General features: G+C 51.3%; 4 protein-coding genes across 4 annotated transcripts; all 4 read right to left on the minus strand.

Annotated features, from left to right (window-relative positions):
• Nucleotides 1-425: 425 nt before the first annotated feature.
• Nucleotides 426-836, minus strand: SPBR_07983 (uncharacterized protein; the record flags this gene model as incomplete). The annotated part of the gene is made up of 1 exon (XM_040766234.1): nt 426-836. One exon carries the CDS (start codon nt 834-836, stop codon nt 426-428), a length of 411 nt encoding a protein of 136 aa, XP_040616720.1.
• Nucleotides 837-1852: 1016 nt separating this feature from the next.
• Nucleotides 1853-2095, minus strand: SPBR_08035 (uncharacterized protein; the record flags this gene model as incomplete). Its single annotated transcript, XM_040766285.1, has 1 exon — nt 1853-2095. One exon carries the CDS (start codon nt 2093-2095, stop codon nt 1853-1855), a length of 243 nt encoding a protein of 80 aa, XP_040616721.1.
• A 2213-nt stretch (nt 2096-4308) lies between these two features.
• SPBR_08967 (uncharacterized protein) lies at nt 4309-6374 on the minus strand (the record flags this gene model as incomplete). The annotated part of the gene is made up of 2 exons (XM_040767093.1): nt 4309-4419; nt 5253-6374. 2 exons carry the CDS (start codon nt 6372-6374, stop codon nt 4309-4311), a joined length of 1233 nt encoding a protein of 410 aa, XP_040616722.1.
• A 2823-nt stretch (nt 6375-9197) lies between these two features.
• SPBR_06861 (uncharacterized protein) lies at nt 9198-11216 on the minus strand (the record flags this gene model as incomplete). The annotated part of the gene is made up of 4 exons (XM_040765117.1): nt 9198-9205; nt 9256-9439; nt 9629-10863; nt 10922-11216. 4 exons carry the CDS (start codon nt 11214-11216, stop codon nt 9198-9200), a joined length of 1722 nt encoding a protein of 573 aa, XP_040616723.1.
• Between the last annotated feature and the right edge of the window lie 2106 nt (nt 11217-13322).

Genomic DNA, 13322 nt, shown 5'->3' on the forward strand with positions numbered 1-13322 from the left:
CACGAGCCCCTATTGAGTCGCATCTACGCCCCAAACAAAGCTCGACGGAGCTGATCCTTTCCGGGTTAAACGTAACGGCACACTAATGAGTATTACCCCTTACGCCACCTCATCCCTGTTAAGCCTACCATGGTCGTCTCCATTAAGCAACCTGTCATAATAACGCCCCCGGAAAGGTGTGCCTTCCGTGTCTTTCGAGTCAACACCTGAAGACCGGGACAGAGGATATCTGCTGTTGCTGGTGCTCCACCGTGTGCTGGAACCGGCCAATGTCTTTAGTATTTTCTTTGCCCGTCTAGACGAGGAAGATGGTGATTATTATTAAATAAGTATTGCTTCAAGTATCTGGAACGCTAGTTGATATCTTAAGTAACGGATCTTCTTTCTTCTAGTGAAGCTTCTTCTTTTGTGACGTCTTCTCTATCTCATGGCACCAGGTCCAGCCACGTACGGATACTCGCGTTCTTCTGCCCTCCGGAGCCGGCGGACAATGCCCGTAAAATTCCATCGAAGTCCGTTGTAGCCTGTGGCGTTGCCGTCGAGAATTGTTGCCGACGGACGCTCGTAGCCGACGGGCACTCGTAATTGTCAATGTCCTCGAAATCTGTTTTGGTCGGGCTGGGCGCGTCTTGAGTTGTTGCCGACAGACACTCGTAATTGTCAATGTCCTCGAAATCTGTTTTGGTCGGGCTGGGCGCGTCTTGAGTTGTTGCCGACGGACACTCGTAATTGTCATTGAAATTTGTTTTGGTCGGGCTAGACGCGCCGCCGTCGTCGTCAAAATTTTCGGCATCGTCGTAGGCCTTGCCGTCCTCGTCGTCCTCGTCGTCGGCCATGTCACTCAAGCTGTCTTGCCAGGCGTGAGGTATTGGAGTATGCTCTGACTTTGGCTCCATCAACGCGGGAGGTGGTGGGTCGTCGGGACTTCTTTTTTGAAGAAGAGAAACTTCGAAACGAGCAGTCGTCGCCATATCACGAACAGAGTGAATAAAAGAACAATGAGCGGCCACAAATTATTTGTAGAGGGGGACAAAAGAGACCGACGGGGGGGAAGATATAGGGACGGAAGAGGAAAAGAAGAGGAAAAGAAGAGGAAGAGGACCGAGAGTGGCGAAAGGAAAGTAAAAAAAGAAGACGGGGAGAAAACAGGAGAATCAAGCTGATAGCAGACTTTTTTCAACTATGGTGTAATTGTGGGAACAAAAGAAGGACAGGCTGGGTCCTTATACAGCCTCGCCTACGTCTCCTGTCATGAAGAACCCTACCCACCCCCGTTGTGTCTGCCTAACATAACAAAGAAGTGGTAATTTCGGGCACCCCAAGCCACTCAAAATAGCTAACGCATCGTCCTTTTAACACTGTGTACCTAATACAACAAGGTTCGCGAGGAACCTACTGCCCGACAGACGGGGAGAGATGACCCGACGCTCTGGGGGCCCTAATGTCGGCATCACCCCCTTTCCTCTTCTTCTTCCGTACTCCTCCCCTCCTGTCTTTGTCTGGCCTTCTTCTCGTCCGACAAGCCGTGCATTTATACGTTCCATAGCCAAAATCGAGATAAATGACGTCCATGACATGGTATGCCAAGTTATTTATGTAAACGTGGGCATATCAGGGTATGCGTGGAAATAAATCAAGCAAACTCTATTGAAACGAGTAGTAGCCTAACCCACAGCAAGACCGTAGGATACGTACTACCATTAAGACGAAGACGAAGTCACAGGCTAAAGTTGTTCAAGCAACAGTACGCACCGCCTTGCACATGTGTGTTAGTCTAGTTCAAACGTCAAAAGGACAACGTTTTCAAACAGCCATCGGATCACATACCCGCGGCGGCCGCACGGCACAGGTGTTAGTAAAAGACCTGGTAGCCGGCGGGAGCACTGGCCCAGTAGTCATAATCGTCCTCGCCGCTCATGGGATACACGCTAGCACCGCCCGCGACACCTTGCTGAGCGGCAGCGGCAGCGGCAGCAGTAATGCTGGCCGACGCCGCGCTGCCACCACCGGCGCCGCCGCTGGGGTCGGAGCCGCCTCGCTTGGAGTGGCTTGTCGCTTCTTCACGAGGGACGGTATCGATGAGAAAGTCGAACATGTCGCAATCGGCGTAGACCGAGGCGATGTCCGAACGCCGGAGGGTGCGGCGCTTGTTATCCCCGGTAGTATAGTCCTAGGCGCGCCGCGTCAGGTCGGTGATGAAGATATCACAACCCTTGGCGAACAGAATAAGCACCTCTTTCGATATTGTTTAAACATCGCCATAGAGCTTTATAATCGTCTTAATACGTTTAAGGGGAAACGTATCCGTGGTCTATTGGCCGGTAAAAAGACACGTTAGTTGAGAAAGCCGATACTAAGGTAAATAACACCAAAGACCGTAAGGTAAGTACAAAAAGACATACTTGACTGTTCTTAAGAGCCTTAACGTAGTTCTCCAAACCTAAGGACTCTATAATAAAGAGGATGTCCTCGCTATTGATTTTTTTCCACAGTTCTTTGCAGCATTTCTCCGCAACTGTGGTGGTTAGCACGGCGACTGACATGACCGAAGAAAACGAACATAGAGAACTCCGCCTTACCTTCACTTGTGATAAAAGAGATGAATTCGCTGACACACTCCTGTATACACTACTTTGCCTCTTCCGTAATCCGGGCTTTCTTTGGGAGCGCACATCTTATAACACAAATAACTGGAGTAAAGTTTCAGATGTTAGCGTTGTTAGGTACGTTTGTCAGCCCTTGAGAACGACGCGCGCCTATGGGAAGGTAAAATAAAATAGAGTAAGGGAAGGGAAAGAGGATAAAAAGACACCACATAGGTAGAATAAACTTGCCTTGAGCTAGAGGTAACCACCGGTCTTGTTCCTTAACTTCGAACTCGTAGCCGAGCGCGCTCGAGTGTGGGTCTTGAGGATCATTCATTATATCGTCTTCGTTGGGAGAATGTACGTCTTGTTCGACATCTTTTGGCGTAGACTTCGGGGAGTAGGACACATCTGGCTACCTACGGTGGATGCGAGCTGTATCTTATACTTGTTTAGACTACTCACACCACATACAGGCGGGTAACAATGGGTGGCTTACTTCGACCCAGGGCTGCCACTCTACGTTAATGTCTATAAAGAACATCGTCTCTGTCGAGGCCTACAGTAAGGGCCTGTAGGTAGCGGTAAAGGCCCTTTTATAATTTGAACATACCCCTTCGCCTCAAAACCCCTGTCCGACTCTTTATCGGAACACCTTGGCTTCCTCTTTCCGCGGTGCCTTACTCGGTACTCCGTAGTTTGTTCGACTAACACCAGATGGGTGCCAAGGCGCACCGGCGGCCTAAACGAGGCGCGCCTGAGCGGCTCTGCGTTAAATTGCGATTGGACGACCGCTATTTTATCCCTGTCCTTAGTGGTATTAGCGACACTGGGAGGTCGGGCAACTGTCTCTTGTCACATTCCCTGCCTCTGGAGACAAGGCTGAAGAAAAAGGTGGCCAGGGGATGACGAGACCCGCACAGAGGAGAAAACCGCCAACAATCCACGGCGAGGGTGATTAGGTTCCAGGGACGGGGTGACTGGGGTGTAAAGTCACCAAGTCGATGGCTTTGTAACGTACATGTACATGTACGCTCCCAAGCCCACGACTTTGGGCAGGGGTGGCCCAAAAAGACACCATCCCTGCACTCCTCTCGCCGCCGTGACTTGTCGAGTGGCAGGCGGGTCCGCTCCACCCAGTGCACCTGGTGTCTCCTAGCTGAAGAAAGAACAGCGTCGAAAAAGAGAAGACAACCTAGGCGGGAAAGGTGGACCGGAACGACGGGGACTAGAACGCTGGGCTGGGCCATCATAAGCCAAGAATGTCGAATCAACAGTAGGGCCATCCCAGGGGACGAAACGGCTTTATTCTGTGGAAAAGTTGACAGGATAGGGAAGCGGAAAACCAGTTGACAAGGAGGCAGGGGAAAGGAGGACAGAGGGAATGGCTGTGCGCGCCTTTGTCTGCCAGGCTGCATCCGGAGAAGTCTTTTTTTTTTCCTCTCACCCAACATTTATAAGTGGATAGTTTCTCCCCCCCTTACCCCCACCCGTTTATTACAAGTTCTAATACAGGTCGCAGCCTAGAGCGCCTAACTAGTTAACAACGAATAGGATGGCATTAGCTGTTCGTCTACGCGGAATATTATATCGCCGCCGATAAGGGAGGTTACTGTGGTTCTCTCGACGAAGTAGTCTCTTATCCTAAGCCTCTCCCGGCCCCCGTTCTCGCCAGTCCGATATGGTGACGCGCCTGAAGACACTCGGCAATACGATCCCGCTTTTACTGTAGCAGCTCGATAAAATTCGCCAGCAGGAAAAAATCGACAGACTGGGTGCCGACATAATATATCATGAGAACACCCAAAATCTTCTCACTCAGCTCGACAATGGTCTGCAAGACGCATGTTACGAGTACGAGACTATAAGCACCACTCTGGGAAGATCATAACCATTAGAGAGACAAAGCCGCCTCGACCTCCACGGCCCCGACCTTCAGACAGACAACGCCGCCAACAATGGGGCTTCGTCGGCTCTCGTGTCCCACTTGAAACAAATCGTGTAGTAATTCGAATCTGCGCGACGAGTGTTGGGAAAAGTGTCACGGGATGTACTTGGTGGGAGAGATTGTGATAAAAAGGTAGAATAGATCAAGGATGCTTTAATAACGGCGGAGTCGTTGGTTGAAAAAACGTTGACGATGGCTTGATAATAAATGACGATTTAGGCTTTTATTTTTTCTTTACTACTTTGTTTCAATTGAGTTTCTTTCGAGGTCCACAAGACGACACTCTCGAACTCCTAGTAAGATGCCTCCCCTTGAACCACTGTGCTAGAATGTCGGCGAAATACATAAAAGTATAAAAATCCACGTCTTTTGTATTTCTCATCTACTCTTTTATAAAATCAAACCCCGTATATATCAACTAACACATAGGCTCGACTAAAGATTCCAGTTCGAGGTTAGGCCCTGTCTCTCTTTTCGTCCGCCTCCCTTCCTTTCACATCGCGCCAAAAAGCTTTGCCCGACACGCTTCCACGCAGGCCTTGTCTAGCCTAAAGAACTCGTAGATGGATTGAAATATTTAGATGAGTATAATCGTATTGTAATAAAGGAAGCTATCCACACATCTAGTTGAAAAGACCTTGTAACACGGGAAGGAGAAAAACTCGAAAGTTGATGGGTTTGTTTGCCATGTTCGGTACGCCGTGTTGACAGGCTCTTACGGCCATACTACGGCGAGTTTCACAGTTCGGGACAAGGCAGCAGCCTGGCACAATACCACAACGGTCGTGCTTCCTGTTCACGATGGCCGCCGCCGTGACTGCTGCAATCTCGCCGACGATGACGTCGTAGATTCCCTCAGCTCTATAGGGTTTCTTCACAAGATCGACGTATGTCGGCTTCTTACCAGAAAACAAAATCCGGCAGCGGATCGCAATCGTTCTAAGTCTCTCGAACTCATCTACGAAACCAACGATGTCGCGAAGCGGTGTGACCAGCCGGTCTTGGTCCTTGTCCCAGACAGCCGCGAACTGTAAACGAGTAATACGTGAAGTAATCCTCGGGCCAAGATCGTACCAAATGCCTTGGAGGACAGTACCGATACGGATCCACGACTTTGGGTCTTCGATACGCGAAGTTTTCCCTGTATTGCCCAGCGTCGAACTCGTAAACGTAACCCGAGCCCGTCCTATCCGATCCTTTAAGGTCTTCCGGTTTTTCGCGACAAGGAGGGACACGGTGTTTCGTAAGTGTTTAGAGACGAGGGCGAGCGGTATGTTGTTTTTGTACCGGCCCTGTAACCATTCATCATAGTCCTTTGTTGTATACTCGTGCCGTCTATCGTATGTACCCCTGATCTTTCCTGATCTTTCCCAGGCCGTCTCCTCCGGGCGCGTGTCCGTCCGGATATAAAGATCGAGAGGCGCTTCCAAGGTATAGCTGACGATCATGTTAAGGATCTCGGGTGGTATTTTGGGTAGGTTGAGTGTGTTGGTGGGGGCTGTGTCCAGATGTTTGTTGCTTCCCGTGTTTCTTATACCCTGGGAGGCGTGTAATACCTTCTTGCGCCGTCGGAATGTTTGGCGAATGGATTCTTCAGGCGTCTCATCTTGGCAACCGTGTTCCGAAGATACAACCCGGAAAATGTGAGGCTCGTCGTCGTTGCGTCTTTTCTCGATCTCGCGGCGGTCCTTCGTGTCAATTACGCGACCTAAGACAAAGAGGTCGTGCCTCGCCCAGGCTGTAGCGGGATCTTTTGGGATCGGCCCGACAGCGCGTAAAGTGGTGTCGTCGAGTCCGACGCATCGGCTTGTCGATGGATATTCGTCTTTGGCACTGGCCATTGGGGTGGCTCGCTGAGAGGGGGGGGTGGGCGAAGGCGGCGTCTCGGAGCAGAGAGCAGAGAGCGCGACAAGGGAAAAGCGCAGATAAGCTGCAGACGAGATTTCAAGGTCCAGAGGTGGGAGCCTCTTACATAAAGGATACTTTCTTCCTCTTTCCACTGGGCTGAGCCTGCGTTCGTCCACTGTACTAAGCTACTCCCCGTCGTCTACGCGCCTCCTCTTTCTCTGCGTCAACGGCCCTGCCGGCTGTTTAGTCATAACAAGATCCGTAGTTGCAGCCCCCAAATCCAAGACCAAAAAGCCCATCTACATTGCCAAAGTATGTATCGGTTCCCGTAAAAGAGACCATTATCGGCTCCCAGGTACATACAGCCATGCAACCACTTGCAGTGCCCAATGTAGATGTAGCTGCGGACTGTCCGAGAGGTGTGCGGGGGCATTTACGGGCGGATTTTGTGGTTGGTGTGAAGTAAGCTAATAATTAGACATCACGAACATGGGTAAGGGCCTCTTCCGCCGCTGTGTAAAGGGTTAAGATAAAGACAGGTCTCGGGCATTCACCTTTTCCAGCACAGGCCTGCCGGGCGCTTCCCGGTCTTCCGGGCTGACTTCGTCCCGATGTGGAAACGCAGCCGATACGTCTTAGAGGTCGAGTTTTTTCTTTTAACAAGTGTCGCGCACGGCCACCCACCCTACCAAGGCGGCTGGCAACGTGAGCCGTTAGTCTTTAAATAGGGGGTGAAGATAGAGGTATCTATTGTCCCCACAGTCCCGTAAAACGGGTTTAGGCGGAGGGCAGACCGGGGGCCTAGGGGTAGCGTTGGGACCAGCCCAGCGCCTGACACATTACGTGGGGTGCGTAAGCTCTGGCCGAAGGGAGTGGAAGTAACGCCGGGGATTGGGACAAGGTGAGCAGCCACCAACAGTTCCATGCATCGCACTCCAAGCGTTTCATTGGTTTCGCTGTCTGGCAGCGGTGTGCGATGGGGGTGCAGGACCTGGCAAATGTGTCATGCCCGGATGCGGTAAAGCTTTGTCCGTGCATAACAGGGCGGCAGTTGCCAGATTCGCGCCTTGCATACGCGACCACTGTTTCTGCAGATTTATTCGTGTAACAGAGCAGCCTTGTTTGGCAACTGGAAGAGCCTCGTCGTTGTTTCTAAAACGACTGTCAACAAAACATCGTCAACAGTTCGCCGAACTTCAATCAAAACGTAGCAAAAAGTGATTGCTTTTTAAGGTTATCTTCATTTTACCCCGCAGTACCCCGCTCTAAGTAAAAATTATGGCCGAAGTTAGGCAGCACGGATAAAACCGCGGCCTAATGGGGCCATTTGAAAATACCACCGCCAGCATAAAATAAATATTTCAAGACAAAACAAACAGTATTATTTGAAGTCACCTCAACTATTCTTCGCGACGCATTTTTAACGGCATACTCGTTTCTTGTCGCGAAAAATCGGCACACCAGCGTTCCTCTGCCGGGAGGCATCGCCGCTTCCTTAGAAACAATATGAAAAGGTTGCATCAGGCTGAGGCATCAACGAGAAAAGAAAACGACAAATACAGACGTTGTATGATATAGCATTGCTCCTCAGTCGTCGCCTCATTATGTCTTATGTTAACGTACCCTTTTTTCTTTAGTAACGATCTGCGATGCCTAGAAACACGAGGAACTGGATTCCGCCGTTAACGGCGACAGATTTTACATCGGTTGATGGCGGCGTGCCTATGGTTTTTGTTGTTCCAGAAAATGCGACGATCACCTGGTATAGTTCATTGGGTATTTACCTATGGGACAGTGCGGAGGCCTTTTATGCGCAAATAGCTGCTCATACAGTCTGGCTATGCCCAGAAGACGAGGACTTAAACGATGCATTACCACACAGCTGTGAATTTAGTGCTGGTCAAGTAATTTATGTACAGGGAGGTTATGTTAAAAAAACTATTAGTATACATTGTTAGTTAGAGTCTCTGCAAACTCCGCGAAGTTGTAGGCAAAAAATCCAACAGCAAGACATAGGAACATAGACCCGTCTCTGTTCGAGACGATGCAACTGTAGTATCCATAGCCTTGGAATAAAGTGCTACTTTTCCATTGATCGGAGCCACTTTCCTCTTCCAACTTCCCGAGCAGCGTATCTGCGTTCTCTTCATGGTCAATTGTCACCACGAAATAAACATCCTTTTTAGGGTTGTCACGGCTTCGAACTGAGGGCCCAACATGACCAGTGATGATGCGACGGAACACACACCAAGGCCATCCTCTGTCGGGCGTCTGAGGTAGGTAATCGTATAAAGAATTGGCGTTGTTTCCGCACTTTTGTAAAGCTTCGATAGCAGGCCGGAAATTTGAAGGAACTAAATTGATGGCGAAGTTTATGTGAGTTCGTATAGAGATGTTAGAAGTGGCGTTGGTATTCGGCCTGACCGGCGAAGTCGGCAAGTAGGCCACGGCACCAGTGGGCCCATCAACTGCGGTAGAACAAAGATAGTCGGGCCGGAGCGCGCCGGAAAGGGCGGAAAAAGCGTTTTTCCGGGTTGGTGCCGGAGCGCCTACTGTGCCGGTGAACAGTTCCACGGCTTCACCATTCCGCGTGCAGACGCTTCCAGGGCTAAGCTGCGACAACTCCGCTCCATACAGGGAGACAGAAGGCGTTGGAAAATATTGTCTTGTGGAGGGCGATGGTGTCCTTGGGGCGGTTGTGTCAAGAGAAGTTGGAGTTCCGTAAAGGCCCGATGCCGGACCATCGGCGAGGCTTGAGATCCAAGACTTGAAAAGCTCAGGCGGCATGTGCTTTCTTAGCTCGCAGGCTATCTGTTCTACACACCTGTCAGCATTCAAAGCAGGAGATGGAAGAAAGCAATTGTGATAGCATACCGATTATCTTCTTCTGGTTCTGGACGTTGCTGTTCGTAGGCAGAGCGAACTCGTGCGTCTCGTCAGGCAGTTCAACAGTGGGCTGGATCGCCGGGATTCTTTCCAGCAGTGGGCCGGAAGATGTTGCTGAGTCCGGCGGACCGTAGTCGGACGTCCGTTGCGAACAAGTGCCGGGTGAGCCCAGCTGAACCGCACTGTCATACCTGATAGGCACTAAGCGTAATGTGTTAGTTGGCCGGGTAAAGGGCAGGAAACAAAAGAAATTCGTCTTCATACAGAAAGGCGCAGCGGGGGGCGTGCCGCATGTAGCCGGGAATTGTTCGAGTAGTTCATCCGAAGGGAGCAGAGGCGCCATAGGAGCACCGGCCATCACCACATCGTTCGTGGGCACTCTTTCTTTCGTGACGGCCACCAATTCCGAAGCAGCAAGTGATTTGTCTAGTACTGCCTGCTTTTGCGACTGATGCGTGGTTGGGCCAAAGGCCACGGACGCCGACCGTTTCCCACTTCGAGTCGATGCTACGTCCCCGGATAGGCTCGGCTCGGGGGATGTGAGGCGCGTGTCGTCGTCCGTCGGGCTAAAGCGGCTCGCGAAGTCCGTATTGTTGATTGAGCCTGGCGTGCTTGGTATGTCGATATCTTGCCCGACTGAAAAAGTGGCGCCGACCGGCGTGTGGGGTGCTGTGGTGCTGTCTCCCGTTTCCGTGCTCTTGTCAGTGGGGGCATCGGCGGGAGTAGCTCCGTCGCCAACCACAGACAAGGACTGTGGGCTCATCTGAGAAGTCGCGTCGACGAGATCCAACGGTGTTCCGGCCCCGTTAACGACAACAACACAATCCTCCGTGGTCTCCTCCGTGGTCTCCTCCGTGGTCTCCTCCGTGGTCTCCTCCGTTGACTCGGCTGCCGCCTCGCTTGCCTTTCTTTCTTTCTCCGCCGCTATTCGGAGGGCGCCGCGCGGACTTTCTTCGTCCAATCTCCAGTCCAAGCTGGTTCCCTCGACCACGGCGTTTTTAAACTCGTCCGGATCACGTAGAAATTTTCCAACATTGCCGAGAAGATGGTCGCCGCAACTCCAGCCGTTGTTTTGCCGCGGCACGCAAGCAGGAGGTTGGTCGACAATGCTGGTTGGGGAGAAATACGTCTTCAAGACCGTACGGTACGAATCGTGCCCGCTCGAACCTAGCGGATCAAGAATAGTGAGCTCGAAACTGTTGGCATCGACGGAGCTGCGCCATAGTATCGCGACGAGCCAGTGTATACGGAGGGTGTCGTGGATCGGCACGACAATGTAGTCGTACTCGGTAGGGCTCGCGCGCTTTGTCCACTCGGCGCAAGACTTCTCGTGCCGTAACGCCTCGATAAGGAACGTGTTGTAGAAGAACACTCTTTTAGAGTGCCGTTTACCGAGGACGTGAAGGCCGAAATTGACCATGACGTCGTTCAACCATTGGCCGTCGTCGAGCGTGTTGATGTCATGCGTGGTCGGCACTCCTTTGACGAGCTCGAGGTAGTTGTCTCGGCTTGCCGCGCCGCGAGTCTCGTCGGCCCGGGCGTTGTCGGGGCCGGATACATTCTGCTTCGAAGATGGGTGACTCGAACTGCCGGAAGCTGAAAGATAGATAACGTTAGACTGGGAGCGAAAAGAGAGACAGGCGTGTTAACATACCTTGCTCTGCGAGTGTTTCTGCCGCTTCCTCTGTCTCCTCTGCGGCCGCGTCGTGTTCCACGCCGGCTTTCTCCCCGCGCGATCTTAAAACAGCGGCTTCCACTATCTCCTTGACCTCTGCGACTACTGTCGGCACATTTGTATTGCAACAGACCTGGTGCTGACGTATCGCGACGCTGAATTGGGGCAGACCGGCTAGAATTGCTCGTAGACAAGGGAACATAAGGAAGCTGCTCTCAAGCTTGTCGTGTGTAGAGTCGGGGAGTCCGAGCACTTCCGTCTCCGTGGGCCACATCGGCGGGCTAGGCGCCTTCTTGGAAAGAACGAGGATAGTCCATTGTTCGCGCCGGACGTCACGCCTGACAGCCACGTACCACCAGCCCTTGTGCCGGAAGGGCACAGCGATGGAGTCAAAGAAACTCAATTCCTCGTCGCTGACGGTATAGATTTCTGCAAGACCTTTTTTTGTCGTCGTTGCCTTTCGAAACAGGACCTTTGCCTTGGATTGTTCCACGAGGTGCTGTAGAAAAAGGTTAATGTGTACCTTGGCCAACTTATGGTCGGAGACCTGGGCAATGGGGCTTTCGTCAAGTCGCGCTCTGAAACTCAGCGCCTTGTTTTGTAGCCATTTGCGTTTTCCGACCAACGATCTTTGCAAGAAACCGTGCTTGTCCTCCTCGTAGTCTTCTCGTTTTTCTGACGGCAAATCGGCAATACTTGCCAGCGGCGAAATGTTCGCTTGGCTATCTCCAATTGTCACCAAATGGCAATATTGTAGCGGCAGATGAAGCTCGGACCCGCATTCGACATCACGGTCGTATACAACTCGCCTTGCCAGCGGAGCCACTACCGCCAACTTGAACCGTTTTGACAAAGCGCGCAGTTCGTCGCAGAACCTGGTACCATGGCGGTGCCAGCCGTAGAGCCCAATGCTCTCTATGTCCCATTCTTGCTGAACCCGTCGAAGAGCTGTGCACTTGTATAAAAGAGCCTTGCCTTCTCTTGTGAGTCCGCCTGTTCCGGAAAATAAGAACTCTGTAACGAAAGGCGCGATGTCTGGCGGCAGTACCGAGGAAAGGATTATGTTGCAAACCTCTCGCCCCGTTTGTATAATTTTTTGTTGTCTTACAACTTCCGCAAATGCTTTGGGCCCGAAGATTTTTATGTCGTCGATGCAAAATGGTTCGTTGTTGCAGGAAGAACTATTTTGAACCAAGATGATTTTCCGATTCGCCATATCTACATAGGGGTCAGGAAGGCATTCAGGCTCGGGTTGTGTACAACTTTGTAGAATATATGTACTTACTCGGAAAGTTTCCTGGCAAACAGAAAGGAAAGACAAAGCAAAGAAAAAGAAAGTGTCTGAAATTAAAAAGATGGAGAGGGCGCTGCGAGAGCCATAAGCGTAGAAGTCCAGAAGTGCAAAACTTCGAATGTCGAACAATAGTAAAATAAAAAAAAAGTAGGGAATGGAAGGAACAACGGGGGCTGCCTCAAAACTAATCCGGACACGCCCGAAAACCATGATTTTGCGACTTTCGAAAGTCGCAAAATCATGGTTTTCGGGAACCCACGGATACTATCCACGGACACGAGGACAATGTGACGAGCCGGGGGGGCTGTCTCGGGCTTATCGTACCCAGCCTTAATCGTATCGTGTTTATGATACGGGAAAGTGATTCCCCTCACCCACACCGCCTTGGCCTGCAGCTCCCTGGCGTCTAGAGGATTCACCTCATTGGTGAACTGTTGTGATTGAGACAAGCGAGGTCCGCGCTAGGCTTCTTTCGTCGTCATTGGTATGGTCAATGCCTTCTTTGCCTCGATCAAACAAACAGGTAAACAGGACACACATCTCGGAGCTGAGTGCCTCTTACCACGATATTATCAAGTAATGAGAAAACATACCGATGTAGAAACCGGCTACACAATGAACCTGTTCTGTGGAATGGACACGTCTGGCCTCGGCTTTGAGTGAAAATAGAGGGTGGGATGAGAAACCAAAAAGGCATCGGGTGTTTTGGATATGGTTCTCGTCTCGCGTAATGGTCTCCGTGGTCCTTCGTTTCACTTCTTGTTTATCTCTTCAGAGAGAGTCACGTATCAGCCTTCCCCCTTCCATAATTCGGTGTGCACGCACTTCTTGCAAAATCCGCCCTTTGTACGTCTGTACTTACCGAGGATTTGTCGTAGCCGTACTCACACGCCGGTCGAGAGAGAATTGGTGTGTGTGGGCTGCTGGTCGGTTTCCCAGCGAATCAACCCCAAGAGCGGAGCGACGAAGGCATGAGGAGGATGGAACTGGAGCCGCTCGGCTGCTCTGTACAACCATCCTTGCACATCACTCATTTTATTCTCTCCCACACCCAACACTAATTTAGTGCACAGCCTGTCATGACGG

Source organism: Sporothrix brasiliensis (assembly GCF_000820605.1).
Source record: "Sporothrix brasiliensis 5110 chromosome Unknown Cont20, whole genome shotgun sequence".
NCBI classification, from domain to species: domain Eukaryota; kingdom Fungi; phylum Ascomycota; class Sordariomycetes; order Ophiostomatales; family Ophiostomataceae; genus Sporothrix; species Sporothrix brasiliensis.